Source organism: Erinaceus europaeus, chromosome 17 (assembly GCF_950295315.1).
Source record: "Erinaceus europaeus chromosome 17, mEriEur2.1, whole genome shotgun sequence".
NCBI lineage: Eukaryota > Metazoa > Chordata > Mammalia > Eulipotyphla > Erinaceidae > Erinaceus > Erinaceus europaeus.
Genome location: NC_080178.1, coordinates 1,238,693 through 1,264,841, shown reverse-complemented (window position 1 = coordinate 1,264,841; position 26,149 = coordinate 1,238,693). Strand labels below are relative to the sequence as shown.

General features: G+C 65.1%; 2 protein-coding genes across 6 annotated transcripts in view; one reads left to right on the top strand and one right to left on the bottom strand.

The window, feature by feature from the left end:
• On the bottom strand, positions 1-24,331 carry TRPM5 (transient receptor potential cation channel subfamily M member 5). Its single transcript, XM_060177353.1, has 26 exons — positions 24,284-24,331; positions 10,270-10,337; positions 10,008-10,113; positions 9,379-9,559; positions 8,830-8,996; positions 8,277-8,454; positions 7,786-7,853; positions 7,508-7,699; positions 7,263-7,365; positions 6,875-6,993; positions 5,415-5,741; positions 4,498-4,638; positions 4,296-4,419; positions 3,834-3,979; positions 3,547-3,659; positions 3,374-3,460; positions 3,020-3,278; positions 2,627-2,745; positions 2,402-2,534; positions 1,691-1,865; positions 1,395-1,548; positions 1,120-1,301; positions 900-1,032; positions 710-782; positions 323-386; positions 1-188 (listed from the first exon to the last, which is right to left on the bottom strand). Exons 1-26 carry the CDS (start codon positions 24,329-24,331, stop codon positions 115-117), a joined length of 3,534 nt encoding a protein of 1,177 aa, XP_060033336.1. The 3' UTR covers positions 1-114.
• Positions 22,328-26,149, top strand: part of KCNQ1 (potassium voltage-gated channel subfamily Q member 1) — a 220,545-nt gene continuing 216,723 nt past the window's right edge. The window contains exon 1 of one of the 5 annotated variants that reach the window (XM_060177273.1): positions 22,328-22,346. Coding sequence is in view for 4 of the 5 variants with exons in the window: in XM_060177270.1 (XP_060033253.1) it covers positions 24,330-24,643 (314 nt within the window). In the remaining variant the exon portion in view is untranslated. Of the gene's footprint in view, positions 22,347-24,211; positions 24,644-26,149 lie in introns of those variants that run through there. The other 4 variants (XM_060177270.1, XM_060177269.1, XM_060177272.1 and 1 more) reach the window with 4 other exon arrangements.

The window sequence follows — 26,149 nt, the reverse complement described above, 5'->3', positions numbered from 1 at the left end:
CACTCAACGCCCTGGGGTAGGAAGCTAAGCTCGGTCTTAGGGAGGATGCGGGGTGGGCCCCTCACGGGTGCTCTGGGCCCGTCCTGGTGAGGAGGTGGGTGGCACTCCATCGGCTCAGGGGTCCGAGGGCGGCCGGCCGGCCTCCGGGGACTCCGTGCCACCCCCCTGCCCTCCGTGGGCGGCAGACCCTGTGGAGGGAGAAGTCGGGAGCCCGTCGGGGAGGCGGCCTGGAGCTCACCAGCCGAGGGGCGGCGTCGGGTGGGTCCCGCGAGCCCGGCTTCGTCGTGGCCACCCCTCCCCGAGCCAGGGCGCCCGCGCCTACCGGGAGGCCCGCGCTGGGCCAGCGCCTCGGCCACGGAGGACAGGAGCATGGTGCAGTAGGTGACCTGGAGTGGGAGGCGCGTGGGAGCCGGCGGCCACAGCACCCGGCCCCACAGCCCACAGCCCGGAGCGCGCGGGTGGGGCAGGTGGGCAGGGACAGGAGGGATGGGGCAGGCAGGCAGGGACAGGAGGGATGGGGCAGGCGGGCAGGGACAGGAGGGATGGGGCAGGCAGGCAGGGACAGGAGGGATGGGGCAGGTGGGCAGGGACAGGAGGGATGGGGCAGGCAGGCAGGGACAGGAGGGATGGGGCAGGTGGGCAGGGACAGGAGGGATGGGGCAGGTGGGCAGGGACAGAATGGACAGGTGGGCAGACGCCGCTCACCCACCTGGGACTGCAGGCCTCGGATGTGCTTGTCCTGCTCCCTCAGCCCCGCGAGGTGCTGTGCCAGCAGGTCCACCCTGGGCGGGGCAGCGGGACTAAGGGCCGGGGAATGCCGCCCTGCCACGCGGGCCCTCCCAGCACCACCACCCCCCCGGCGACCCCCAGAGGCCCAGGGTGCGAGGGGCGCGCGGCACCTGTGTGCCGTCTTGGCCAGCAGCTGCTCTGGCCGTTCCCGCCGCCCCCGCTCCAGCCGGCCCAGCAGGCTCTCCCTCTGCACGGCCTCCCACGTCACCACCCTCTGGTCCAGCGGCTCCGGCAGCTCCCGCTCTGGGGGCAGAGGGGGGGGACAGGGAGGCTCTAGGCGCCGCCCTCCGGGGTCCCGTCCCCTGCCCCGCCCCGCCCCGCCGGGCTCACCCAGGCGCGCCCGCTTCCTGGGCGCGCCCCCGTGGAGCAGCCCCTTGAGCAGCAGGCTGAGGTGGCTGAGCAGGATGAGGGGGGGCGCCAGCGCCGGCCGCTCGTGGTACTCCACGATCAGGTGGAAACGCTGGAACTTCCAGAACGTGTCCGCGTTGCCCTGCACCACCTGGAACGTGTAGCTGCGAGGCGCCGGCCCTGAGCGCCGGGCCCCCGGGGGCTGCCCTCGCCGGCCGCCCCCGCCTGGGGCCCGCGGGGTGGGGGGTGAGAGGCACCTGAACATGGCGATGAGCAGGTTCATGAGCAGCACGTTGGTCACCAGCAGGAAGGCCACCAGCAGGACGATGACCAGCCAGTTGGCGTAGAGGTTGGGGCAGGAGGGGGAGTCCTCCAGCAGCCGCGGGTGCAGGGAGCAGTTGACGCGGGCCTCTGGGGGCAGGGGGAGGGGCGTCCGCAGACAGTTCCCGTGGGTGGGGGCTTCGTGGGGAGACACCCCCGGCACCCAGGTTTGGTGCCGCTCCCCCCGCGCCCTGCGCGCCCGCCTAGTTCCGCGGCCCCGGCGGACGCTGACCGTCTATCTCGTCCAGCGGGATCTGCCCGAAGATCTGCAGGTAGGGCCGGTAGAGCACGCGGCGGAAGATCCACTCCAGGCGGCCGTCGTGCGGATGCAACAGGGCCTGCGTGGTCACCCCGTAGGCCACCAGCCACACGCTCAGGAAGAAGAGGAAGAAGAAGACGTCCTTCATCTGCAGGGGACACGGGGCTCGGGCACGGTCCCAGGCGGGCCAGGGGTCACCGCACGCTCAGGCCAGGGCCAGGCGGGGTGCCTCTGCGCCCAGTCAGAGGGTCTGTGCCCGGGGGGCAGGCCCAGCGGCAGGGGTCTGTAGTCCAGGCTGGCATGTCTGTGCCCCAGGGAGGGGTCTCAGTACCCCCCAGAGGTTGGTCCAGGTCTCTGTTCTCCTGGGGAGGGGTCTCTGTACCCCCCAAGTTTGGTCCAGGGAGGGGTCTCAGTATCCCCCAGAGGTTGGTCGTGGGGGGTCTCAGTACCCCCCAGAGGTTGGTCCAGGTCTCTGTTCTCTCAGGGAGGGAGTCTCAGTACCCCCGAGTTTGGTCAAGGGGGGTCTCTACCGCCCCCAGAGTTTGGTCCAGGGAGGGGTCTCAGTATCCCAGGGAGGGCTCTCTGTACCCCCCCCGGAGGTGGTCCAGGGAGGGGTCTCTGTACCCCCCCCCGAGCTTGGTCCAGGAGGGGGTCTCTGTACCCCCAGCAGGCCTGCGGGCTCACCATCCGCTCCACGATGATGATCTTGGGGCCCAGCTGCTTGTGGATGGCAAAGATGTGAATAAGACGTAGCGTGAACACCATGAAGTCGATGGCTAGCACCGTGCGTCCAGCCTCGAACACAGCTGGCAGCATCCTGAAAGAGGGCACGGGTGAGGGTGGCCGGCCCACGCGGCCCTCCCAGAGTGTCTGTCCTGCCCGGTGTCCCGGCAGGGCCTGCGCCCGGACCTGCAGCTGACCCCCACGATGAACAGGAAGATGGCCACCATGTCACACTTGTTCCAGTTGTCCTCCACGTACAGCGTGAACTTCTTCACCAGGTGTGTGTCCTCGTCGGTGAAGAAGCCCTGGCAGAGGGGCCCAGCGTCCTCGGCAGCTGCCTGTACCCCACCCAGAGGCGGCCCTCCCCACCCGGGCCAGGGGCTGAGGAGCTGGGTCTGGTCTGGAGCTGGGGTCAAGGCTCAGCATCTAGAATCTGGGATTGGGGCTCAGTCTGGACCTGAAATTAGGGCTCATCCAGGAGCAGGGCTCAGGTTTAGTCTGGATCTGGGCTCGGGGCTCAGGAGCAACAGATAAGGGCTCAGTCTGGATCTGGGACGGGGCGCCGGCCACACCACCAACCTGCCGGATCTCCTCCAGCACCAGCGTGAAGACCCAGAAGTAGAGAGAGACCTCAGGCCCCGAGGGGCCCTGGGGAGGCGGCCTGAAGTCCACCAGCAGGACGTAGGTGAAGAGGAAGAGAAAGGCAAAGTACATGACCACGTTCCCCAGGAACACGGTCACGGGTGCGCCCCAAAACTGGCGCCAGCGTGTCAGCAGGAAGATCGCCTGTGGGCCACGGCCGCCCGGAGCCCTGTGGTCGGGGGCTGGCTCCTTCGCCCTGGGGGGGGGGGGACCGTGCCAGCCGTGAGCCGGGCGCCCGGGAGCTGCCCTCTGCCCGGGAGGCGCCCAGCACGGCCGCATCCCCGCCCTCACCCTGGGCCGCGGAGCAGCTCCTTCTCTGGGTCCAGGCTGTGCAGCTCCGGCGACTCCTCCGGGCCCGGCCGCAGAGGGGCCTCCTCCCTGTGGGCACAGGAGACCCTCAGGGCCTGGAAGGGGGGGTCTCACCTGCCTCGGGGGGCGTGGGGGGAGGGATGGAGACCCAAGACCTGAAAGTGATGAGGTTGGTGTAGATAAGGGCGGGGCAGAGGAAGGCGCCCAGCAGCCGCAGGATGGGTGTCCCCGAGGCCATGTCCCCCCACCAGATCCTGGTCAGGAAAGCCTACAACACAGAACGCATGGGCTCACTCCGGGCCTGTGGTCAGGGTGCTGGCCACACCAAGCAGCCAGCTCCTCCAGCATCGGCGTGAAGACCCCTGCCCGGCCATGCCCGGCTGTGCCCGGCTGCAGCCTCCCCTTAGGGAGAAGGGCTGGGCCTCCGAGACCCCCGCCCCACCTGCACCCCATCGTGGGCGAAGAAGGCCTTGGTGTCGGCCTCCGTGGCCAGGTGCAGGCAGGTGGTTCTGCTCCAGCCGCGGTTCCGGCGCACCAGCAGGGCGAAGGCCAGGTCCTCGCTGTTGGCATAGCACTCGGAGAAGAGGTCTGGGGTGGGTGGGCCCCACCGTCAGGCCGGCCCCCCCGCCGCACCCCCACCCAGGGCCGTGCCACATGCCCGTGCCCACACTCACCCAGGGCCATGCCCACACTCACCCAGGGCCATGCCCGCACTCACCCAGGGCCATGCCCACACTCACCCAGGGCCATGCCCGCAATCACCCAGGGCCAGCTGCCCACACTCACCCAGGGCCGTGCCCGCAATCACCCAGGGCCGTGCCCGCACTCACCCAGGGCCAGCTGCCCACACTCACCCAGGGCCGTGCCCACACCCACACTCACCCAGGGCCGTGCCCGCACTCACCCAGGGCCAGCTGCTCGTACTTGGCCTCGCGCAGCGCGCGGCCGGCCTGGGCATCGCGCTCCAGGTGCGCCATCTCCTTCTGGATCTTGCAGGCGGCCAGGGCCCCGGCCACACCCTCCTGGCCCTGGACGCGGGTGGTGAGCAGCGCAGCTGCCCAGGCGCCGGCCGCCCCCGGGCCCCCACCCGGACCCCAGGCACTCACCATGGCCCAGAAGTAGGTGGCCATCTCGTGGCGGCTCTGCAGCACCGCCCACAGGAACAGGTCCCGCCACGGCTTCTCGCTCTTCTGGTTCAAGTCCAGCTGCCACTTCTGGCCGCCGGGCCGCCGGGCTGGACCCCGCTCCTGCTGAACTGGGGGTGAGCTCCTCGGCAGCCCCCGCGGGCCACACCCCGCACCCCACGGTCCACCTCCACCTGCAAAGCCGAACAACCCCGCCTGACCCCCCCCCCAGCCCCGGGAGGTCCCGCCCCCACTGCTGACCCTGCCCACGGTGGCTCCGCCCCTGAAGCCCCGCCCTCTCCCTGGAGGCCACGCCCACAGCAGCCACACTATCATTCGCCTGCGCCCCCTTTCAGTGACCACGCCCCGTCGCTCGCCCCGCCCACACTTCCCCCCCCCGTCGTCCACCAGTGACCACGCCCCACGGATCTCCCCTGCAAACGGTGATCACGTCCCTCCCACCAGCGACCACGCCCCATCGCTCGCCCCGCCCACACCCCCCCCCCGTCGTCCACCAGTGACCACGCCCCACGGATCTCCCCTGCAAACGGTGATCACGTCCCTACCACCAGTGACCACGCCCCTTCTCTTCCCCCGCCCACAAGCCCCCCCCTTCATCCACCAGTGACCACGCCCCGTCGCTCGCCCCGCCCACACTTCCCCCCCCCGTCGTCCACCAGTGACCACGCCCCACGGATCTCCCCTGCAAACGGTGATCACGTCCCTCCCACCAGTGACCACGCCCCGTCGCTCATTCCGCCCTCTGCGGCCACGCCCCACCGATCGCCCCGCCCACCACCAGCCGCCTCGCCAATAGTGACCAAGCCCGTCGGTCACCACGCCCACCGTGGCCCCGCCCCTTCGACTGCCAGCCTACCAGCTCGGGTGGCCCCGCCCACCGGCGACCTGGCCCCGCCCACCTGGTACAGCCCGCGGCAGGCATCCTGCAAGAAGTCCTTGAGCAGGCGCGACACGTCGTGCAGGGAGAAGGCGGGCGCGGGGGGCTCCCGGGGCGCCCCTAGCCCCAGCGTCAGGCGGCCCTCCTCGTGCTTGCGCTGCAGCAGGCGGAAGAGCAGCCCCTTGGGGGGCGCCGCGCGGTACAGCCGCTGCAGCCGTCCGTAAGTCAGGAAGTCCGCCACGTCCGCCCCACTGTCCACCAGCAGGCGCACGAACTCGGGCTTGTCGCCGACCAGGGCGTCCATCAGCACCTCCTCCAGGTCCCGGGACTGCGGGCCGGCAGGGGTCAGCCGGGGCCAGCGCCCACCCTGACCCTTGACCCCCACCCTGGCCAAAGCCGCGGACCTACAGCCACTGGGGCTGGGGCTCAGGGACACGGGGCTCAGGGACACCGAGGCTCAAGGACATGGGGGTCAGTGTGGAGGTCGAGGTCACTGGGGGGTCAGTGGTACTGGGGTTAGGGTCACTGGGGGCCAGGGACACTGAGGCTCAAGGACATTGGGGTCCAGTGGCACTGGAGGTCAAGGTCACTGGGGTCGGGGTACTGGGGTCAGGGACACCGACGCTCGAAGACATGGAGGTCAGTGTGGAGGTCAGGGTCACGGGTCAGGGACACCGAGGCTCAAGGACATCGGGGTCAGTGGTGCTGGAGGTCAAGGTCACTGGGGTCGGTGGCACTAGAGGTCAAGGTCACTGGGGTCAGGGACACCAAGGCTCAAGGACATGGGTGTCAGGGACATGGAGCTTATGGACAATTGGCATCATGGATACTGAGGTTCAGGGACACCGGACTCAGGGACACTGGGCTCAGGGACACTGGACTCAGGGACACCAGGCTCAGGGACACCGGGCTCAGGGACACTGGGCTCAGGGACACCGGGCTCAGGGACACCAGGCTCGGGGACACCGGGTTCAGGGACGCTGGGCTCAGGGACACCGGGCTCAGGGATGCTGGACTCAGGGACACCGGGCTCAGGGTCACTGGGCTCAGGGACGAAGGACTCAAGGACACTGGACTCAGGGACACTGGGCTCAGGGACACCGGACTCAGGGACACCGGGCTCAGGGACACCGGACTCAGGGACACCGGGCTCAGGGACACCGGACTCAGGGACACTGGGCTCAGGGACACCGGGCTCAGGGACACCGGACTCAGCGATACTGGACTCGGGGACACCGGGCTCGGGGACACTGGACTCAGGGATACTGGACTCAGGGACACCGGACTCAGGGACACCGGGCTCAGGGACGCTGGACTCAGGGACACTGGGCTCAGGGACACTGGGCTCAGGGACACCGGGCTCAGGGACACCGGGCTCAGGGACACCGGGCTCAGGGACGCTGGACTCAGGGACACTGGACTCAGTGCAGTAAGCATGTCAGTGCTCTGACAGGCGGGCACCTTCCACTCCACGTCTCCACTGAAGATCTCGCTCTTGGCCATGTCCACGCGGTCCCAGGCCACGGCCAGCCTGAGCTTGTCCAGGTAGTTCCGAGCCTCTTGGCTTTGGCTCTTGCAGGCTGGGGGAGGAGGGGCAGGGCGACACTGCGTGTCAGGCGCCCCTGGGCGGGGTTGGGGGGGCAGCACTCTGTGGCATGGAGGCTCCGCCGAGCCCAGGCTCATGCCCCCAAAGCTGAGGGCTCCCGAGACCCCCACGGCCAGCTAGGGGAGCCTCAGACTCGCGTGGAGGGACTTGCTCTGCCCTGCCCCTTCCAGCTCTCAGCTGCCTGTCACCTGGAGACAGCCGGCACCCTTGCCCACAGCCCCGCCGCGCCCTTGTGGCACTCACCCTTGAGCAGTGCCCGGAGGATGATCGTGTCCAGCTCCTCAGAGCCCTCCTGCTCGAAGTCGTAGACGGTCAGCAGATGCTGGTGGGCGGCGATCTTCTGCAGCTGGGGACGGGGCCCGCGGTGACCGTGACCCCACGCTGCCAGAGGCTGTGTCCCCACGGATTGCCCTGGAGCAGCCCCCGTGCACCCCGGGGCACCCCCGCCCCATGAGGCCCAGAGACAGGACTCGGTGAGGGGGTCCTACCAGCTGGGTCCAGTGCAGGACGTCCTCCCGAGAGAAGCGCTCCCCCGGGAACTTCTCCCGGAACTGCTTCTCGGCCACGGGAGGTAGCAGGAGCTGGGGCTGACCCAGGAGGGCGGCCAGCACGTCGGCCACACCCCCCGAGCCGGCCAGCACCAGCCACGGGGCCTCGTGCTCCACGGCCCTGGAGATCCTCTGGGGACAGTGGGTGGGTGGCACTTTGGCCAGGGTACCCCTGGAGGGTTGTGGGGCCCAGCCTCACCCCTCCCACCCGGACCTACCTCCAGGGTGCTGGGGTCACCGTTAATAAGCAGACAGAGCACGGGGATCTCCATGCTGCCGCCGGCACCTGTGGGAGGGGGTCAGCCTGGAGCTGGCGGCCATCTGTCTGTCCTGCCCGGGTGGGGGGCTCTCAGGGCAGACAGGCAGCCTGTCACCCTGGTCCCATAGCTACAGCTGGGTGTTCGGGGACGGTCACCCAGGATCCCAAGGTCCCCTGGGCGTTGAAGATGGGCTGTGTGGGTCCTGGGGGAGCCCGCCAGCTGGGGAGGGTCCTTCCCAGGGGTTCCTGAGTGCAGCGGGTGGGACCCCGTGTGCCCACTAGGCCCTGTCCTCTGTGACTCAGAGGTCACTCTGGGGACAGACAGCTGCCCAGGCCAGGGTGGCTTCACGTGGGCTATGTTCATAATCCCCCTGCAGGCAGCAAGACCCCCGACCTGGGTGGCCCCCTGCCCAGGCTCCTGCCTCCCACCCCTGCCCGGCCAGCCCTCACCCCCGTAGCCGGTCCTCTGTGAGAACTGCTTCTCCAGCCGAAGCAGCAGCTCCGTGGCCCCGTCCTGGCCCCCGGGCCCCGGCTCCACCAGGATGAAGTAGGAGTGGTTGCTGTCCAGGGCACTCAGGGGGCCCGGGCTGCCCCCGCCATCCTCAGGGTAGTGGACGGGACTGTCCTCCTGGTCCACACACCCGCCGTAAGGATAGCCCGTGGGTCCAGCCCAACCTGAGCAGCCCGGGAGCTCAGGCGCCCATCCCCAGGGTGCAAGCTGACACCCCACGGGTCAGCACTGCCACCTGCTGGTCTGTCTGGGCTCCTCCTGTCCCCCTCCCCCTCCCCATCTTCTCTCTCTCCACACCCTCTTCTCGCTCCTCCCCTCTGCTCTCTTCCCCTCCTCTCCTTCCTCCCCAGCTGACTCCCAGCCCTGTCCTGTCTCCTCCAGCACTTTTCTGTCTGGGGGTGGGGGTGTCCCCTCTGTCCTGCTGGCCTGGCCCCAGGAGCCCCAGATTGTGTCCAGAGGGGTCCCCCCGGGTTAGCAGGTGCGGGTACTGACCGGCACGGGGTCCAGTAGCTGGCGGTGCAGCACACGGTCCAGCGAGGCCAGGCCGACAGTCACCACGCGGGCCCTGGAGGACGTGCTGGCCAGAGAGTGGTCACGCACCGCCTGCCCCACGTGGCGGGCCAGGCCCACCCGTAGGGCGCTCGTCAGGATCCAGGCACCTGAGGGCGGGGTGTCCACCGGCCTGGCCTCGCTGCCCAGACTCCGCCCGCCCGCCCGCCCGCAGGCAGCCCCGACTCTGCTGGACACTCTCCCAGTGACCAGGCTTCAGCCCCACCCAGGGCTCCTCTGCCCCTTCTCGGGTGGGGGGCTAGGGCTGGGGTCCTAGGGTCTGGGTCTAGGGTCCTGGGGCTGGTGTCTGAGTGTTATGGGACCAGTGTCTCAGGTCTGAGAGTCCAGGGTCTGGGGTCCGGTGGTCCTGGGGTCTGGATCCAGGTCTGAGCCTGGTGTCTGGGGCTGGAGGCTGGGGGACTAGTGTCTAGGGTCTGGGCTCCTGGGGTCTGGGGTCCAGGTCTGAGTCCTGGGTTCGAGGTGGGGGTCTACCTGTGCTCTGGGCAGCCTTGACCAGGCCCCTGCGCAGTGTGTCCCGGAGCCGTGCCCGCACGGGGCAGGCCTGTTCCTCGCCCACCAGTGACACCACCAGGCTGGGCGCAGGCAGGCGCCACTCATTCAGCAGGAGGTCAAAGAGTGCTGAGGCCGCCATGCTGCTGGGCACCTTCACGAACTGTGGGGGCGGGCCGGGTGGGGTCTGGCACGGAGTGTGGGCAGTGGGGGGCAGCAGGCGTGGGCAGGGGGACATGGGAGGAGCCGAGCTGGGGGGCTGGCGTTCAGGGTTGGGGTCTGGGCTGGGGTTTGGGGTTGGGGGTCTAGGCGGGGGGTTGGGGTCTGGGCTGGGGTGTGGGGTTTGGGTTTTTGGTCTGGGCTGGGGGTTGGGGTCTGGGCTGGGGGTTGGGGTTGGGGTCTGGGGGTTGGGTTTGTGGTCTGGGCTGGGGGTTGGGGGCTGGGGTTTGAGTTGGGGGTTTGGGGTCTGTGGTGTTGGTTGGGGTCTGGCTGGGATTTGGCTCTGGACTGGGGTTTGAGGTTTGGGGTCTGGGCTACAGTTCTGGGTCTGGGCTGGGTCTGGTGTTTGCTGTCTGGTCTGCAGCTGTGGGTCTAGGATCTGGGGCCCTCACCTTTCCTCGGTTCTTCCCACAGCCTCCGAAGTCGATGTCCCCTCGGCTCAGGCCCTGCCCCCTCCCGGTGGCACCGGTGCCCCCAGCCTCCCTCACGGGGAACTCCCTGCTGGGAGAGGGGCAGGGATGTTGAGCAGGACAGCCCCCAAAGCCCAGTACTGCACCTCTTCAGTGGGTGTCGTGCCAGCTCCCCTCAGAGCCGGGGGTCTCCCACCCAACACCTCCTGAGGTGTGGTGACCCCTCAAGGCCCAAGACACTCACCCTACGCCAGGTGCCTCGGGCCAGCTGCTCCCGTCCCCGCTGCTGTGGGGGTTCTGGCTGGGATCGTCCTGGAGACCCCAAGACTCAGCCGGGGATCCAGGGACCAGGGACCCAGTCCCTGCAGCCTCCAGGGCAGGGGTGGGGCGGGCGTGGCTGCACAGAGGGGCTGTGGGGTGCCCCCAAGATCCAGGCAGGAAGTCCTCGCCCAGCCCTCACGGCCCCCATGGCCGTGCCCCCAGCCTGGCAGGACAGTGCCTCCACCCCAGCGTGAGGACCAGTGGCCGTACCCCCAACCTGCTGGTCAGCTCTGTCTCCCTGCAAACTTGGTGGGGACCTGGGGCACCTACCCTGCCCTCCAACATCTCCAAGGGCCCTGAGGACCCCAGGGCAGGGTCCCTGTGACAGAGGGTGGGTCCTTTTCCTCCCAGAGCCACCTGCACAGAAGGTGACAGGGCAGGCAGGCACCAGGTAGGTGTCCAGTTATGTTCCCCCTGAGTGCCTGTCCCAGCTCCCCACCCTGCCGTCGGAGGACCTCCTGGGTGACAGGGCCCCTGAGGATGGGCACCAGGTGGTCCTGGGCAGGTGACTGTGTCCTTATAGGCGGAGGAGGGCTGGGCAGACAGCTCAGGGCTTCTGCAGAAAGACTCTTGCCTGAGCCACCGAGGGCCCAGGCTCTTCTCTGTCCCTCTCTGCCCCCCTCTCTCACAACCTATCTCTCTGCAAGTCTCAAATCTCTCATTAAAACAAATAAAATATTTAACAACCAAGTGGGGAGAGGGCTGGGCAGGCAGCATAATGACTCTGCAATAAGATTCTCAATTCTGAGGCTCTGAGGTCCCAGGTTCAATCCCCAGCATCACCATCAGCCAGAGCTGAGCAGGGCTCTTTAAAAAAGGAAGGAAGGAAGGAAGGAAGGAAGGAAGGAAGGAAGGAAGGAAGGTTGGTTGGTTCCTGGGGAGTTAGGCAGAGTGGGGTGACCTTGGCCTGCAGGAGCTGGGAGCCCGCTCTGGCCCCAGAAGGGTTGAGTGTGGTTTTGAGGTGTTGTGATCACTTGCTAGGGACGCCCAGGGCGCCCCAGGACCTTGCCTAGCTGACACAGGCCTGGAGCCCAGAGGTGGGGTCCAGGTCCCTCACTTCACCCTGGGCAGCCAGTGTGGGGGACCCACCCTGGGGTACTCAGGCTGCAGCCTGGAACAGCAGACGCTGCAGCCCTGGGGTTGAACACCCTGCCTCCCTCCTCAGGGGCAGAGCTGGGGGCTAGGCGTCCAGGCTGCCACCCACTTCAGTGGGGCCAGGGGACGACTCAGGATGGAGGTGGGGATGCGGAGGGCCCATGCCAGGCTGGGGCGTGAGCGGGATTGTCCCCGGCCACTCCCGCTTCTGGGACTCCCAGGTTCCCGGGCTGGTGACCGAGTCACCCTGTCTCTGTGCCATGTCCTGGGCCCCCACTTCCCTCTTCTGGGGATACAAGGCATGGCCTCGGAGTCCCCCGTCCCCCACGCCTGGTCCTTACTCAGTGCACCTGGGGGACCTGGCTTCCAGGGAAGGCTTTGTCTCAGGTGGCATGTGGGCGTGAATCTGGGGGGTCACCCACCAGCCCCAAAGTACTGGCATGGATCTGGGTGCAGGGCCCTTCTTGTCGTGGGCTCGCCCCTCAATAAATCTGGACTCAAACCCCTGACTTGGGAGGCACACGGCTGTGTGTTGGTGGTAGTGGGGGGGTTTGAAAGCTGATCAGCTCCACCTCTAACCTCAGGCTTATTGGGGGGCTGGTGGAGAGGAGCAAGCCTTGGAGGGGCTTGGGGGTGACAGTGCCCCCCTCAGCTTACACTCTGGGACAGGAGGCCATAGGCCCGAGGGTCTGCAGGTGGGGCGGGTGGGGGTGGACAGGCACAGGCAAATAGAGCCCCAGGGTGGGGTGGGGTGGGGTATGCAAAGGCAGATTTGCATGACCAGGTGTGTGGCTCTTTGCCCCTTCTTCCTGGAGGGGTGGGGGTGCAGGGGCTCCTACGTGACTCCAAGCGGGAATCCTGCCTCTGCCAGCCCCGGAGGGGAAACTGAGACACATTCTTTGCTTTCTGCTGGGGGTGCCACTGACTCACCCCATGGAAGCCCTCAGGTTGCCTCAGCACTGGATCCCAGACCCCAGTGAGGGTGTGGGTGTCCCCGGGAAGTTGGGGATTGCAGCCCAGCTCTGCACAGACCCCTGTCCCTCCTTGGGCAGCACCACCCCGGGCCCGGGCACTCCCCCTTGCCAATTGAGTGGTGGGTGTGAGAAGGGATAGAGGGTAGGGTCCCTCTGCCCGCACCTACCTGCCCACTCTGCGCCCGGAGTCCTGCCATGCTGCTGACCAGCCTGGACTCACACAGCTCTGTGCCGCCCTGCCCTCGCCCATTGGCCTGCCCCTGCGCTGCCCCTGGCCAATGCCAGGCCTGGCACCACCCACCTCTGACCCCCCCCCCCCCGTCAAGAGCCCTGCCCTTGGGCCTGTCCCGTCCTGACACCCCAGTGTCTCGACATTCTCTCCTGTGAGTGGGAACGCTGACTCCAGAATGGGGCCCTGGGGCGGGGACTGGTCCCCACTGGCCTGCCATTCCGTCAGGTGGTCATCATGCAGGTCAGGATGCCAGGCTGCAGGGGTACTGCCCCCCCACCCCACCAGGGGTGGTCTCTGCACAGGCCACCTGCTCCAGCACCCCTCCTGGGCCTCTGGGTGCCTGCAAAGTGGGGCCTGGCTGTCCGCTGCCCAAGCTGGCACTGGACACGAGGAGAAGGTGCCCCCCAGAGGTTTGGGACCCGGGCAGGGAGCCCCCAGCCCTGAGCTCTGGGAAGGGGGCAGCCAGACCCTGTGATGCCTGCAGGTAGCCTGATGGCCACCAGAGGGCGCCCCAGGACCGCGGTGGGACAGGCCCAGGCCAGACCCAGGGGCTCCAGCTCTGTCCAGGCAGGCGGGCACCCGGCCAGAGCCCCTGTGACTGAGGGCCAGGCCCGACCCCAGGCCCCGGCTCCAAGGGCCACACCCAGGAGCCCCAAGTCCAGGGGTCTCAGCTCAGCCAGGTGGCCCAGGGGCTTGCTGGGGGTGTCACAGTGGGAGCCCGGGACCCCAGCCTCTGTGCCCCCTTCCTTTCCCAGGCCCCCGTCCACTCCGGGGCTCTCTGCCCAGCACTGTGCTCTCTCACAGCCACCCTTCTGGCTCCCAGTTACCCCAGAGCAAAACCAGTCACCCCCCCCCAGCTCCCTTCCAAGCCCCCTCCTGCCCCTGACCCTCAGGGCTGCCCCTGCCCACTCCAGGCAGCCTGCCTCCGCTCAGCTCCAGGCCAGTGAGGTGGTGGGCGGTGGTGGCTGGCCCAGCTGCCCTCCTCCCCGGTCACTCTGGGGCTCCAGGAAGGACCCCCCCAGCGATGCCCATGGGGTGCCTGGTGGTCGCCAGGTGGCAGATAAGGAGGCCTCCCAGCTGGAGGCCACAAGGAGGGGTGAGTGTGGGTGTGAGGGAGTGAGTGCGCATGTGTGAACGTGTGTGTGTGTGTGTGTGTGTGTGTGTGTGTGTGTGCTAGGTGCGTGTGCTCGCACGTGTGCAGGCCCTCCACCCCTATAGTCGCTGGCCGCCCCTCTGCCTGTCCCTCTTGGACTCCCAGGGGCCCCTGACCCCGTCTCCCTTCCCTGGGTCTGCAGAATAGGGTGCTGTGTGTCTCTCAGGGCCCGTCTGTCCAGCCGCACCCCCGGCTACTGGTCCCCGCGGACTTCCCGAGCACCTTCTGTGGGCCACTCTGTGCTGGGTGTTAGGAGCACCGCAGAGTCCCAGATGGGAGACAGGAAGGGTGCAAGTGGCTCTGGGAGAAATTAAAGACGAGGAGACCCCGCGGATGGGCAGTTTGGATTCTATTCTAGTATTTTACCGCTGTTATTGTTATTTTAATGAGAGAGATACAGAGGGAAAGATACATACACAGAGGTAGATAGATAGATAGATAGATAGATAGACAGACAGATAGATGGAGCCCAGAGTCCTGCTCAGATCTGCCTTATTATGGTGCTGGGGTTTGAACCTGGGGCCTTTGGGGTCTCAGGCATGAGAGTCTTTCTACAGAACCATCATGCTGTCTCCCAAGCCCAGAATTTCAATTCTAAACAGGCTGTTTGTGAAGATGTCAGTGCAAATGTGATGTCTGTACAGTGAGCTGAGGGGAAGTTTCCTCTGTGTGAGTGTCATCTACCTGCCTGCCTCACCCATTGCCCATCCATCCACCATCATCCATCTGTCCATTTATCCATCCATCCACCCACCCATCACCCATCATCCATCCATCCACCCATCACCCATCCATCTATCCATCCATCCATCCATCCACCAACCCATCATCCAACCATCTATCCATCCATCTATCCATCCACCCACCCATCATCCATCCATCTATCCATCACCCACCCATCATCCATCCATCTACCCATCCATCCATCCATCCACCCACCCATCATCCATCCACCCATCCATCTACCCATCCATCTACCCATCCATCCATCCATCCACTCACCCATCATCCAACCATCCATCCATCCAGTGTATCATCCATTCACCATCTGTTCATCCATCTACCCATCCAGGTATCCATTCTTGCATCCACCCACCCATCCATTCCACAATCCATTAATGCATCCATCCACCATCTATTCTGTCTGTCTGTCTGTCTGTCTGTCTCTCCATTCCTCCATCTGCCCACTCACTCACCCACATCTCCATTCCTTTCTCCTCCCCGTGGCTGACTCCTGGCACCTCAACAGCCTTGGCCCCGGGGTGCCCACACCTGGCTGGGCACAGTGCTCTCCGGCCCTGGGCAGTTCTGGGGTGGGGGGAGTGGTGGCTGGACAGACGCTCTGCCCACCTGAGGCTCCTCTGGTGGCTTCTCTTGGGGCCGATGAGCCCCTGTCCCCACGGCAGGGCGTCCCCTCACCATGGGCCACGGGGCTGGGAATTCAGGGGGCGCCCAGACCTGCCGGCCGGCCGCTGAGTCACCCGCCTCTTCCCTTCCAGGCTCCGGCCGGACCTGCTGGGCTGCCACCTCCAAGTTCATGCTCAGGGCAGGGCTCCTGGTGCCAGCTCCCAGGGCTGAGCCAGGGAGGACGGGACGTGGGCGGGGTGCTCTGGGGCCAGGGCCCACATGGCCTGGCTCCCAAGGTCAGCACATGAGGATGGCGGAGGGACCCCCAGCATCCGAGGGGTCATGTTTGGAGGCCCTTTCCCTCCAAACAAGGGCGCCGGACCACATGGCCATCGAGCTTGGCAGCCACACCCACTGCCACTTCCTGGCACTAGTACCCAGCAGGGGCCTGGAGCCACCCCCCCCCCCCGCCCCACTGACACTCTGTCAGCACCACTCAGGGCCCACGACCCCCCCACACACGGACCCCTTCACTGGGATCTCCAGTACTGGCCCCACTGACACTCTGTCAGCACCACTCAGGGCCCACGACCCCCCCACACACGGACCCCTTCACTGGGACCCCCAGTACTGGCCCCACTGACACTGTCAGCACCACTCAGGGCCCACGACCCCCCCACACATGGACCCCTTCACTGGGACCCCCAGTACTGGCCCCACTGACACTCTGTCAGCACCACTCAGGGCCCACGACCCCCCCACACATGGACCCCTTCACTGGGACCCCCAGTACTGGCCCCACTGACACTCTGTCAGCACCACTCAGGGCCCACGGCCCCCCCACACACGGACCCCTTCACTGGGACCCCCAGTACTGGCCCCACTGACACTCTGTCAGCACCACTCAGGGCCCACGACCCCCCCACACATGGACCCCTTCACTGGGACCCCCAGTACTGGCCCCACTGACACTGTCAGCACCACTCAGGGCCCAAGACCCCCCACACACAGACCCCTTCACTGGGACCCCCAGTACTGGCCCCACTGACACTCTGTCAGCACCACTCAGGGCCCACGACCCCCCCACACACGGACCCCTTCACTGGGATCCCCAGTACTGGCCCCACTGACACTCTGTCAGCACCACTCAGGGCCCACGACCCCCCCACACACGGACCCCTTCACTGGGACCCCCAGTACTGGCCCCACTGACACTCTGTCAGCACCACTCAGGGCCCAAGATCCCCCCACACATGGACCCCTTCACTGGGACCCCCAGTACTGGCCCCACTGACACTCTGTCAGCACCACTCAGGGCCCACGACCCCCCCACACATGGACCCCTTCACTGGGACCCCCAGTACTGGCCCCACTGACACTCTGTCAGCACCACTCAGGGCCCACGGCCCCCCCACACACGGACCCCTTCACTGGGACCCCCAGTACTGGCCCCACTGACACTCTGTCAGCACCACTCAGGGCCCACGACCCCCCCACACACGGACCCCTTCACTGGGACCCCCAGTACTGGCCCCACTGACACTCTGTCAGCACCACTCAGGGCCCAAGATCCCCCCACACATGGACCCCTTCACTGGGACCCCCAGTACTGGCCCCACTGACACTGTCAGCACCACTCAGGGCCCAAGACCCCCCACACACAGACCCCTTCACTGGGACCCCCAGTACTGGCCCCACTGACACTCTGTCAGCACCACTCAGGGCCCACGGCCCCCCCACACACGGACCCCTTCACTGGGACCCCCAGTACTGGCCCCACTGACACTGTCAGCACCACTCAGGGCCCACGGCCCCCCCACACATGGACCCCTTCACTGGGACCCCCAGTACTGGCCCCACTGACACTGTCAGCACCACTCAGGGCCCACGACCCCCCCACACACGGACCCCTTCACTGGGACCCCCAGTACTGGCCCCACTGACACTCTGTCAGCACCACTCAGGGCCCAAGATCCCCCCACACATGGACCCCTTCACTGGGACCCCCAGTACTGGCACTGCCAACCACACCCCCTTCTAAGCTGAGCCCCTTGCACTAAGCAGGCCTCTGAGGGTCATTTTTTTTTAATGTCTTTATTTATCTTCCCTTTTGTTGCCCTTGTTGTTTTATTGTTGCTGTAGTTATTATTGTTGTAGTTATTGTTGTCATCGATGTTGGCTAGGACAGAGAGAAATGGAGAGAGGAGGGGAAGACAGAGAGGGGGAGAGAAAGACAGACACCTGCAGACCTGCTTCACCACCTGGGAAGCGACTCCCCTGCAGGTGGGGAGCCGGGGGCTCGAACTGGATCCTTGCGCTTAACCTGCTGCGCTAACGCCGACTCCCCCTGAGGGTCATTTTTATGGGGTGGGGAAGACAGCCCAGTGGTTCCAAAAACAGACTCTCCTGCCTGAGGCTTTGAGGTCCCAGGTTCAATCTCACACACCACCGACAGCCAGAGCTCAGTAGTGCTCTGGTAAAAATAAATAAATATGTTATGTATTTCTTGCACAGAGACAGAAATTGAAAGGGGGATAGAGAGGAGAGACAGACACCTGCAGCCCTGCCTCACCACTCATGAAGCTTCCTCCCTGCTGGTGGGGACCCAGGGCTCAAACCCAGATCCTTGCACATAGTAATGTGTGCGCTTAACCGGGTGTGCCACCACCTGGACCCCTGTTTGGCTTCTGCCTTTGTGTAGCTCCAGGATTGAACCCGGGACCCGGGCACTTGTGATCTGGCTGTGAGACCCTCCCTGCTCCAAGGCCGAAGCTCCATTCTAATTTTGAGGGAGAGAGAACAAGAGAGGAGAGACACCACAGCAATGCTCCAGCATCCACAGAGCTCCCCAGTGCATTCCGTGGTCCTCTAAAATGGCACCTGAGCCAGAACCAAGTTGTCACACGTCTGTCCCGAGGGCAGGCCCGGCTGCCAGCCCCAGATATCCGCACATCGCTGCTGCGTTTGGAGAAGGAAGTGGAGGTTGCAGAAGTGTCCAGAAGGGCCTTCCATCAGATACCGGGTCACAAGCCTTCCGGGCCGTCAGTAGACCAGCCCTGGGGGGGGCAGTGGGGTCAGGTGACCACAGCGCAGACCTCGCTCCAGCTGGGAGGGGTGCCGGCCTCAGCTCTGACCCAGCGGCTCCTCTGCGCACCTAAGGCTTCTCCTGGCGGGTGGGACCCCCGGGTCGCCGTGCAGGTGCTGTGTAGCATACCCCCGCTATGCCCTGTCCGACCTGGAGCCTGGACAGACCCCCAACACGCCCTCCCCTGGGCCCAGGGAGCTTATTACTGCTGTTTGCTGGGAAGCGCGGGTGCGGCTCCCCCTGGCAGACCTCTGCATGTCAGAGATGGAAAGAGGGAGCAGGGCAGAGAGGAGAGACAGCACAGCTCCGACCCCACCATGGCGACTTCTCCACGCCTCCACGCTGCTCCTGTGGGGGCCGTCGTCAGACCCTCAGGCTACGGCCCTTTGAGAAAAATATGTTGGGGGCCGGGCGGTGGTGCACTGGGTTGAGCGCACACACTACAGTGCATGAGGACTCCGGTTCGAGCCCCCGGTCCCCACCTGCGGGGGGTAGGGTGGGGCGGAGCTCTGTGAGTGGTGAAGCAGGGCTGCAGGTGTGTCTCTGTCTCCCCCTTTCAATTTCTCTCGGTCTCTATCCAAGAAAAAGTAAACAAAATATTAAAAATATACATATTTATTTATTTTTAATATTTTTAAAACAACAGCTGTTCGATTTTAAAATTTTATTTATTTATTTATTTATTTATTTTCCCTTTTGTTGCCCTTGTTGTTTTTTTTTAAATGTTGTTGTAGTTATTATTGTTGTTATTGATGTCGTTGTTGTTGAACAGGACAGAGAGAAATGGAGAGAGGAGGGGAAGACAGAGAGGGGGAGAGAAAGACAGACACCTGCAGACCTGCTTCACCGCCTGGGAAGCGACTCCCCTGCAGGTGGGGAGCCGGGGGCTTGAACCGGGATCCTTCCGCTGGTCCCTGGGCTTTGCGCCACCTGCGCTTAACCCGCTGCGCTGCCGCCCGCCTCCCACATATTTACTTTTATGAGAGGAAGAGATCTGGGTGCCTCAGTCATGCAGGTCTGGCACCCACCACTGAGCACACCCCTGGCCACCACTTTTCTAAGATTAATTTAGTTTACTTTTTAATCTATTCATTAAAAAATATTTTGCCTCCAGGGTTATTGCTGGGGCTCGGTGCCTGCACTACGAATCCACCGCTCCTGGAAACCATTTTTCCCCTTTTGTTGCCCTTGTTGTTTTATCATTGTTGTGGCTATTATTGTTGTTGTCGTTGTTGGATAGGACAGAGAGAAATGGAGAGAGGAGGGGAAGACAGAGAGGGGGAGAGAAAGACAGACACCTGCAGACCTGCTTCACCGCCTGTGAAGCGACTCCCCTGCAGGTGGGGAGCCGGGGGCTCAAACCGGGATCCTTACGCCGGTCCTTGTGCTTCACACCATGAGCACTTAACCGGCTGCGCTACCGCCCAACTCCCTCATTTAATTTTTTTATTATCTTTATTTATTTATTAGCGCCCAACTCCCTCATTTAATTTTTTAATTATCTTTATTTATTTATTAGATAGAGACAGCCAGAGATTGAGAGGGAAGAGGGTGGTACAGAGGGAGAGAGACAGAGAGACACCTGCAGCACAGGTTCACCACTCACAAAGCTTTTCCCCTGCAGGCGGGGACTGGGAGCTCGAACCCAGTTCCTTGCACACGGTAACATGTGCGCTCAACCGGGTGTGCCACCACCCGGCCCCCTTATCTGTTCATTGGTTGGATAGAGACAGAGAAATTGAGAGGAGAGGGTGAGAGAAAGGCAACCATAGCCCTGCTTCACGGCTCACAAAGCTTCCCCCCTGTAGGTGGGGACCTGATGCTTGAACCCAGGTCCTTGAGAATAGTGACATGTGCGCTCAACCAGGTGCACCATCACCCGGCCCCTGTAAGATATATTTTTATTTTTTTAGATGTTATTAATGATTTAATAATGATTAACAAGATTGTAAGATCACAGGGTACGATCCCACACAGTTCCCACCCCCAGAGTCCCATGTCCCCTCCCCTCCATTGGAAGCTTCCCTATTGCCTTATCTCTCTGGGAGTATGGACCCAAATTCTTTTTTGTTTTGTTGTTCTTTTGTCATTGCTGTTGTTGTTGGAGAGGACAGAGAGAAATCAAGAGAGGACAGGAAAACAGAGAGGGGGAGAGAAAGACAGACACCTGCAGACCTGCTTCACCACTTGTGAAGCGACTCCCCTGCAGGTGGGGAGCTGGGGGCTCCAACCGGGATCCTTAGGCTTAACTCGCTGCGCTACCATCCAGCCCCCTGGACCAAAATTCTTTATGGGGAGCAGAAGGTGGAAGGTCTGGCTTCTGTAATTGCTTCTCCGCTGGACATGGGTGTTGGCAGGTGGGTCCACACTCCCGGTCAGTGTCTCTCTTTCCCTAGTGGGGCAGGGTTCTGGGGAGGGGGGCTCCAGGACACCTGGGTGAGGCGCCCCGTGTGGTTTATTTTAATTAATACCACACAGAGTGGCAACTGACACCTATGAGGCCGGGAATAGAATTCAGGCTTTCAGCCCCCCAGTGAGTGTGTGTGTCCTCTGTCTCCTGGTCCCCACCTCCCCTCTTATGTCATCTCTGTCTCTCTTTTCAACCAGTGTTCTATTTTCCTTTATTTTTTAAAAAAATCTTTTCTTTATTGGGGGATTAATGATTAACACTCAAAGTACAGTAGTTTGTACATGCGTAAGACTTCTCAGAACAATTCGACCCCCTCTGAGGGTTGTTCTGCCATCATGTCCCAGGACTCGAACCCTCCCCCACCCCAGAGCCTTTTACTTTGGTGCAATACACCCTTTCTTTTAAAATCTTTCTTTCTTTCTTTCTCTATTATAGGGTAGAGACAGAGAGGAATTGAGAGGGAAGGAGACAGAGAGGGAGAGAGACAGAGAGACCCCTGCAGCCCTGCTCCACCAATCGTGAAGCTTCCCCCCTGCAGGTGGGGACCAGGGGCTCGAACCAGTTCCTTGTGTGCTGTGACATGTGTGATTCGCCAGGTACGCCACCACCAGGCCCCCTTGTCATCTTTGTCTGGTGTCTCAGTTCTCCTAGAGTTGGGACCTTGCAGGGAGAGAAGGACAGAGCCTCACTTCAGCTTCCTGGCCATTTGGGACAGAGTGAGCTCTGAAGCCTGACAAGGGCCAGTGAGAGGTTTTGTGGATGTTTTTAAAGATTTTTTTAATTAATTAATTTATTTCCTCTTGTTGCCCTTGTTGTTTTATTGTTGTAGTTATTGTTGTCGTTGTTGGACAGAGACAGAGAGAAAAATGGAGAGAGGAGGGGAAGACAGAGAGGGGGAGAGAAAGACAGACACCTGCAGACCTGCTTCACCGCCTGTGAAGTGACTCCCCTGCAGGTGGGGAGCCGGGGGCTCGAACTGGGATCCTTCTGCCGGTCCTTGAGCTTTGTGCCACCTGCACTTAACCCGCCCGACTCCCAGAGGCTTTGTGAATTCTTAGTATTTGGGTGAATCCAGACACTTTAGCTATTTGCCATGTCTTCGCCTATGGCCCTTTTGGTTCAGCTTTCTCTCTGGCTGAGTGGCCCCTCCGAGGCTCCAGGGGACAGAGAGTAAAGGAAGCCACAGTGGGGCCTAGCCCCTCCACATGGGGACCGGCTGCACGGATTTGACTTTGAACTCCTCTCTCGTCGTCGTGGTCGTCCATGGACTTTCCTGGCTCCCAAGGAGTTCTCCCTGACTCACCTGCACTCACAGGTGCACAGTGTCCCTGCAGAGGACACAATGGCTCCTCCCAGGCTCCTGTCTCGCCAGTGACAGCTTGGGCGGCATTGAGCCGTCTGTGACTCAGGACAGCCTCCGTCTCTGTCTCTCTCTTCCTCTCCCTCCCACTGTCTTTCCTTCTCTCCCCCTCCCTCTCCTCTTTCTATCTCTGCCCTCCGCCTTTCTCTCCCTCTCTCCTTCTGCTGAAATGACAGCCCAGAGAGGAGCCTCAGGCATCTTCTGCTTTTCTTCCATGCACCCAGGCCGTCCCTGGAGACGAGAGGAGGCCTCCAGGACCTGCTCCATGGGCACCTGCTTGCTGCCTGCCCCGCCAGCCGCCAGCCGGGGTGACGCAGCCGCCTGGCTCCAGGCCCATCAGTTAGGTGAGCCCTGCTATCACAGTGTACCCCTGAATCTGCATTCCCTAGCTCTGCGTGACGTCGGCCTCCTTCCTCAGCGCACATGTCTCAGGCCCTCTTCCTGCCATTGTCCCTGCCCACTGCCCTTCCCGGCCGGCCACCGTGTAGTGTATGGTCTGGGGTGCTCCTCATCCCCAGGAGGGAGCTCGGGCTGGGGAGGGGGTCTGGGCGAGGCACGGGGACCCCAGTCGCTCCCGCCTTGGGGCTGTCGAGGGACTCGGTCAGGTGTCTCTGTGGGGTCTGCAGCCTCCGCCGTGGCCTTGGCTCCGTGGGAGACAGGTGATCTTGCTGTCCCCGCCCTCGTGGCTCTGTAAGTGTCCTCCTAACCTGGGGGTGTGGGGGACCCATTCCTTCTTCTTGGGGCTCTGAGAGCCCCTGCGTGCTGGCCTGTCCCCGGCCTGCAGGGCGACTCGCTGATGGCCCTGGCTCCCCGGGGTCCCTGCCCACCCTGGTGCTCGGCGTATCTGGGGATGGGTCCCCGCCTCTGTGCCCCCCATCGCCCCCTGGGGGGACCACTCCTGCTGTGACACAGGCCGTATGCTGCTCCGGAGGCCTGGGAAGGCAGCACTGGACTGTGCCCACCATTCCCGGCGGGGGCAGGGGGGCACCACATGACTGAACCTGGGTGCTGCTGGCCAGCGGGCAGTGCGTCCGAGTGGCAGCCCCGCCTCACCCCCCCTCCCCAGAGTGTCTGGGTGCTGCGGGACCGCCTGCTCAGGTCCCAGTGCCAGGGACACTATGGTCCCATCGCAGGGGTCACTGCAGGGACCCCGGGGAGCCTCTTGTGGTTCGCTGGCCCTGGGGTGTGTGGGCTGGTCTCAGGGGCTCGGTCACCCTCCCTCCGGCTGGGTCCTCTGGCAGTGGGAGTCGGCATGGCCGGGGCACCTCTCCTTGCCTACATTGCCTGCAGGGGCCCGAGTGGGCAGGTGGGCGCAGGTGCAGAAGGTGAGCCCCAGTAATTGGGCGGGCCGAGCAGGTGAGTGTGGGCGGGGTAAGCCGAGCTGGTGGGCGGGGCCACCCACACAGGTGAGTGCGCTCCTGACAGGCCCAGATGGTGCGCAGGAGCAAGCGAGCAGGTGGGCGCTGGGAGCCAGGGTCACACAGGAGGTGGGCGGGGCCAGAAGGTGGGCGGGGCCAGCAGGTGAACACAAGGACCCACCAGGTGGGCGGACCCAGAAGGGGGCGGGGCCAACAGATGGCCCAGTAGGAGGGCGGAGCCAGCAGATGAACACAAAGGGCCACCTGGTGGGCGGGGCCAACAGGAGGGCGGGGCCAACAGATGGCCCAGTAAGGGGCGGGACCAGCAGGTGGGCGGAGCCAGCAGATGAACACAAGGGCTCACCACGTGGGGGGGCAGCAGGAGGGCGGGGCCAGCATGTAGGCGGAGCCAGCAGATGAACACAAGGACCCACCAGGTGGGCGGGGCCATCAGGAGGGCGGGGCCAGCATGTAGGCGGAGCCAGCAGATGAACACAAGGACCCGCCAGATGGGCGGGGCCGCCAGGAGGGCGGGGCCAGCATGTAGGCGGAGCCAGCAGATGAACACAAGGACCCGCCAGGTGGGCGGGGCCGCCAGGAGGGCGGGGCCAGCACGTAGACGGGGTCAGCAGGTGAACACAAGGGCACACCATGTGGGCGGGGCCGCCAGGAGGGCGGGGCCAGCAGGTGAACACTAGGGCCCACCAGGTGGGCGGGGCCAGCAGCAGGGCGGGCCCGGAAGGTGGGCGGGGCCGACAGGTGAGCGCCCCAACCGCCCATCAGGTGGGCCCGGCGGCGGCCGCGGGCAGGTGGGCGCGGTTGGGGCTCTGCGGGGCGGGGCGGGGTGCCGGCGGGCGGGCGGGGCGTTGTCCCCGGGGACCGCCCCAGCCCCCAGGCCCCGGGCCCCCCGGCGGTGTCCGCACTGTCCGCACTGCCCGCACCTCTCCCGCCGCCCTGCCGCCGGTGGCCATGTCCGCGGCCGCCTCCCCGCCGCGGGCCGAGCGGGCGCGCTGGGGCCTGGGCCGTCTGGGGGGCGCCCGCGGGGGCAACGCCCCGGCCAGGAAGGGCGCCTTGGCGCTGGAGCTGGAGGGCGGCCCCGGGCTGTTCGCGGCCCCCGCGGCCCCCGCGCCCCCCGAGCCGCGGCCGCCGGTCAGCCTGGACCCCCGCGTGTCCATCTACAGCGCGCGCCGCCCGCTGCTGGCCCGCACCCACGTCCAGGGCCGCGTCTACAACTTTCTCGAGCGGCCCACGGGCTGGAAGTGCTTCGCCTACCACTTCGCGGTGTGAGTGCCCGCGGGGGCCGGGGGTGCTGGGGGGCCGGGGGTGCTGGGGTGCTGGGGGGCCGGGGGTGCTGGGGGGCCAGGGATGCTGGGGTCTGGGGGCCGGGGGTGCTGGGGGGCCAGGGATGCTGGGGTCTGGGGGCCGGGGGTGCTGGGGGGCCAGGGATGCTGGGGTCTGGGGGCCGGGGGTGCTGGGGGGCCAGGGATGCTGGGGTCTGGGGGCCGGGGGTGCTGGGGGCCGGGGGTGCTGGGGGCCGGGGGTGCTGGGGGCCGGGGGTGCTGGGGGGCCAGGGATGCTGGGGTCTGGGGGCCGGGGGTGCTGGGGTCTGGGGGCCGGGGGTGCTGGGGGCCGGGGGTGCTGGGGGGCCAGGGATGCTGGGGTCTGGGGGCCGGGGTTGCTGGGGTCTGGGGGCCGGGGGTGCTGGGAGGCCAGGGATGCTGGGGTCTGGGGACCAGGGGTGCTGGGGGCTGGGGGTGCTGGGGGGCCAGGGATGCTGGGGTCTGGGGGGCTAGGAATGCTGGGGTCTGGGGGCTGGGGGTGCTGGGGGCCAGAGGTGCTGGGGGCCCAGGGGTAGGGTGTTGGGGGGCTGGGGCTGGGTGGCTAGGGCGGCTGGGGAGCCCTGGGGATGCAGGGGTCTGGGGAGCTGGGGATACAGGGGTGCTAGGGCCTGAGGGCATGCTGAGGGGCACAGGGTGCTGGGGGACCTGGAAGCCCTGGGGGGCTGGGGCAGGACGCCCCCAGGAGCCACCTGCTGCCCCCAGAGTGCACGATCCAGCCTCCAGGCTCCAGTCTCCAAGCTCAGGGACACAGGGGTCAGTCTGAGATACTCCAGCACTGGAGTGGTGACACCCCCCCCCCCCCCCGTGCGTTTGGGGGGCGGTCGTGGCTGGATAGTGGCTCCAGTTCCCTGCAGCTGGGACAGTGGGTGTGCACCAGGAAAGAGCTCTCCAGCAAGAGTGTTCAGGACCCTTGGGGTCCGCTCAGGCCCTGGGGGGTCAACATGGATGCTGGGGGCACCCACAGCCCCTATTCAGGGGATCAGCTCAGGGAAGCAGAGGCACTGGGGGCAGGGAGAGCCCCAGGACACACGTGGCGTGGGTGCTCACCCCCACCCTTCCACCCCGCCTGCAGCTGTGGCCGCCCTCGCCCAGATCCGCCACCTGCTTGGCTCCCCAGGTGTCTTGGGTTCCGAGCGTGAGTCTGAGCGGGGCAGGGCTCTGTGCTGGGAAGGACAGGCACAAGGAAGTGACCTTGTCAGGCAGCAGCCCCCACACACCCCCCCTGCTCCAGGCCTGGGCTCCCAGGGGTGCCCTTGGCACTAATGTCCCACTGGGCTCCGCGGGGGTTGTGCGGCTGTGGGGTCACTTCCGCCCGAATTCCTGTGGCAGCTGCTGTCTGTGCTGCCCTCCCAGGGAGAGACTTGCTGGGTCCCCTGGGTTCCTGGGCACAGAGGAGCAGGCCCTGGGAGCCCCATCTGGGTGCAAGTGGCCTGTTTCGGGGCCAGGCCC